Source organism: Aptenodytes forsteri, unplaced genomic scaffold (genome assembly GCF_000699145.1).
Source record: "Aptenodytes forsteri isolate BGI_AS27 unplaced genomic scaffold, ASM69914v1 Scaffold121, whole genome shotgun sequence".
Taxonomy (NCBI): domain Eukaryota; kingdom Metazoa; phylum Chordata; class Aves; order Sphenisciformes; family Spheniscidae; genus Aptenodytes; species Aptenodytes forsteri.
Window position 1 is genome coordinate 1,058,814 of NW_008796219.1, and position 3,498 is coordinate 1,062,311.

At 39.5% G+C, this 3,498-nt stretch overlaps 1 protein-coding gene across 1 annotated transcript in view; it reads right to left on the reverse strand.

Annotated features, from left to right (window-relative positions):
* ARHGEF10 (Rho guanine nucleotide exchange factor 10) overlaps window positions 1-3,498 on the reverse strand; it is a 110,293-nt gene that overhangs the window by 74,163 nt on the left and 32,632 nt on the right. Inside the window, exon 10 of the mRNA XM_009288928.1 lies at window positions 1,379-1,491. Coding sequence (XP_009287203.1) covers window positions 1,379-1,491 — 113 coding nt within the window. The remainder of the gene's footprint in view (window positions 1-1,378; window positions 1,492-3,498) is intronic.

Below are 3,498 nucleotides of genomic sequence, written 5' to 3' on the forward strand. Positions count from 1 at the left end.
TTAACCGGAGTGTATTAAGGAACTTATATCTGTTGATAGTTGTGGGTCACAATGTTGGTTGCTCTGTTCTCGATATTGATTTGTATAATCTGCATCGTGCTCTTTTTCCTGCTGTACACGTTAAAGATTGGTGTTGGTTTTTGCAGTGCATATTGCTGGGGTCGGAGTAGCTGCAGTGCATGTCGCCGGGGTCTGAGATCCCTTTCTAGGGAAGGGGGCATTGACAAAGTGATTGGAAAAGGGACACGAGTCCTCAGCCTTTGGAGGCGACTCTTGTCAAGCGTGAAGGAAAGGTATCCCTTCAAGGAAGATGTCATATGTCGCCCAAGCAAGTGGGCCACCATGGAGAAGGGTATCCAGTTTCTGAGAGAATTAGCTGTGCTGGAGGTGGTTTAATCTCAGTTTGTTCTCATCCTAAATCCAAAACACTGCACCAACTACTAGGAAGGAAATTAACTCTATCCCTGCCGAAACCAGGACACCCCATAAAACTCTCAAACCTCTATTGGGAAAGAAAGAAAAGAGAGCATTCAGATTGATGCTGAGATCTTACATTATAATGAAATCTTACAGTAACGTAACACAGTTTGGTAGTTGCATTGTTACAAGATCAGCACTGTGCTAAACACATTAGAAAAATAAACCTCACCAATCAAACCAAAAAACTTATACTATTCTCCTCAACTGCCCCTTAATTTTATTTTTGCTCATTTTCTGAAGGTACTGACCAACTCATGACTTGACACCACAAGAAGCTAAAAATTCTCATACAGTTATTAATTGTCATAACGATACAGTAACATGAATCCACAGGATTTTTTTTCAGCCAAAATTTCTAACTGATGCTGATTTCAGTGGTTTTTTTAAGTGGTTTCCACAGTGACTATAGCGTTGGAGGTGGAGAACAGCAAAATACGCTCTTCTGTAGACTTGACTTTATTGGGGACAAGTTTTTTTTCATCAGGAGAAACCTTAAGATTCAGAGAGCATACAGGATATTCTCTAAATTTAAAATAGAAATCCTGGAGCACCTGGAGCAATGTCATCTGACTCAATAAAAATGTTTGAACTCTTTTTCTTTTTCACTCAAAACCATCACATTTAGTTTAAGTGTTCAGATAGTGAAACAATATAATTATTATAGATAATTTTATAATGCAAAACAGCATTTTGCATCTCTGGCTGAATTCAGGACTGATGCAGCTATATGCACACATACCAATTTTCAAAAAACTACTTATTCAGTTCTGAATTTGATATCCACTTAATTTATGTTAAACGCCAATATGTTTGAAGAGCAAGGCACCTGGGAACCATTGATGTAGAGCAGAAGGGGAGGAAAAAGAGGCAGAAGACGATATTTCCAAAAGCCTACTACCTGCTGCTGTGATAATCCTTCAGGCATAGGAGTCATAATTGCTTCTGTATGCATACAGTCCACATCAATAAATAAATTCAGCTCCTCTTCTTCCAGACATGATGATCTATGATCTACAAATAATTGAATAACAAAAATGTCAACTTTTACAACATGTAGATGGAAAGAAGAAAAAAAAAAAGCAAAGATCCTATCATCCAAGCACAGGAATTACACAGCAGTCTTATTTTCACTTACCAAACAGAGAAATTTCCCAGCACTTCTGTATCACCTGTGAAATCACATAAATACCACCACTGATAGGTGCTCTAATACAGAACATCTTTCAAAGTTATCTCAAAATCCTAAAATCCACACAGCAGGAGACAGCCTATGCATCTTTTGCTCAACCTCTACTCCCTCTTCACAGCCAAGAGAACAGGGTTGTCCAGAGTGTCGGACATGACAACTAGGGTTAAAACACTACGGCTCCAGGGCCGGCAGTTTTGAAATAAATTACTTTTGGGAAGAAATTAAACACACTCATAACATGATCCAGCTTAACACATTCCCTACACCCTTCCATAACTGAACTAAAATAAGTAGCCAAATGTACCAAAATGTTGGCTTTCATCAGCAATGAGAATAAGGGATTCTGCATTGCTCTCTACGTACTAATTCTATGCAAAAAGCACCACCAAAGTGCAGTGATAGCTGGCAGTACGCAGCCAGCCAAACAAGCAGACATGAGCAAAGGAGAGATAAAGGAAAGAATAGTATGAGAAACTGTGTCTTAGAACAAAAAGGGAAGTAAGGGAAGCAGATCTGTTCGCTGGGAGGAATTCATGAGTTTATTCGACAAATTTGTCGCCAGCTCCCTGCTGATTTGGTAAGTGGCTAAGGGATTAAACCATCCACAGATATCCTGTGTCTGCTACCTAACCTCTAGAAATGTAAGGAGGCATGCCAGGTCCACTGTAACACCGCCCGGCTGAAGCAGATCATTTTCTCCTGTGCAACAGCAAGAAGTTGAGGATACATTTTTGATCACTAAAGTTTGTGCAAATAAATTTCTATTTTCTGTCTGTGAATTAGGTAAGTTCACAAGCAGTTAGAGGCCATGACAGGGATCTAAGATGTGTCCTGGTCCTTACAGATAGGATGCAGCTTTATGTTAGCTTGCTCACTAAAAATGTCTTGTTCCTGTCTTGTGGTTTTAGCTTCCTAAAATTATAGTTTTATAAGCTCTGAAGTTACAAGCATTCAATTAGTTGGGCAGAAACTTGAGCAGAAAGACATACTACCCCTCAGACTTATCCTGAAGAAGAAATAAGTTTGTATTCCGTTACTACCCCCTGCCTCTGGCAAAAACTAACTGTGGACTGCTGCTGCTGAGACTCATGACAGAGGGCTGACGTTTGTTCTTAACTAGAGAAAGAACACAAATACGTTTAGCTTTTTGATTTTAGACCACTGTTTTCCCAATCCAAACTCAGCTTTCATCAAAAATCACCAAACTGATAAAACAGAACAGTCTCTTCCCCTACTTCCACTCTTAAGCATGGAAAGCATTTGCTATCCCTTAGCCACGACAAACTTTTTAAATAGTCAGCTATCACTCCACTGAAAACCATGTCATATCAGCAGACTTTCCTGACATTCACGAGTTACTCAGTGGAGGGAACTGGACAGACTTAGTACCTTAACATAATTTCCATACTCCCATATACCAATACATAGATAGCGTCTATGACACTGGTGGGATTTTTTGTTGTTAAGTGGACCCTTCTCTGTGGTCCTCAGGTTTTTCAGGTCACTCAGGTTCTTGCCCTAAACTTAAAACCACTCAAGATGCATTGACCATACTGTCATCTGAATTGAGTATTATACCATACTTCATTGATATAAAGCTGATTTCATGCATCCAGTACTCAGCTTCCAGTACAAAAACCTGCTAGGCCATTCACTTCCTTTCTCAGAAATGGCTAGAGAGACTAACAAACACAGTATAATTGGCACTGTGCTGGTTTTAGCTGGGATAGAGTTAATTTTCTTCATAGTAGCTAGTATGGGGCTACGTTTTGGATTTGTGCTGAAAACAGTGTTGATAAAACAGGGATGTTTTAGTTACTGCTGAGCAG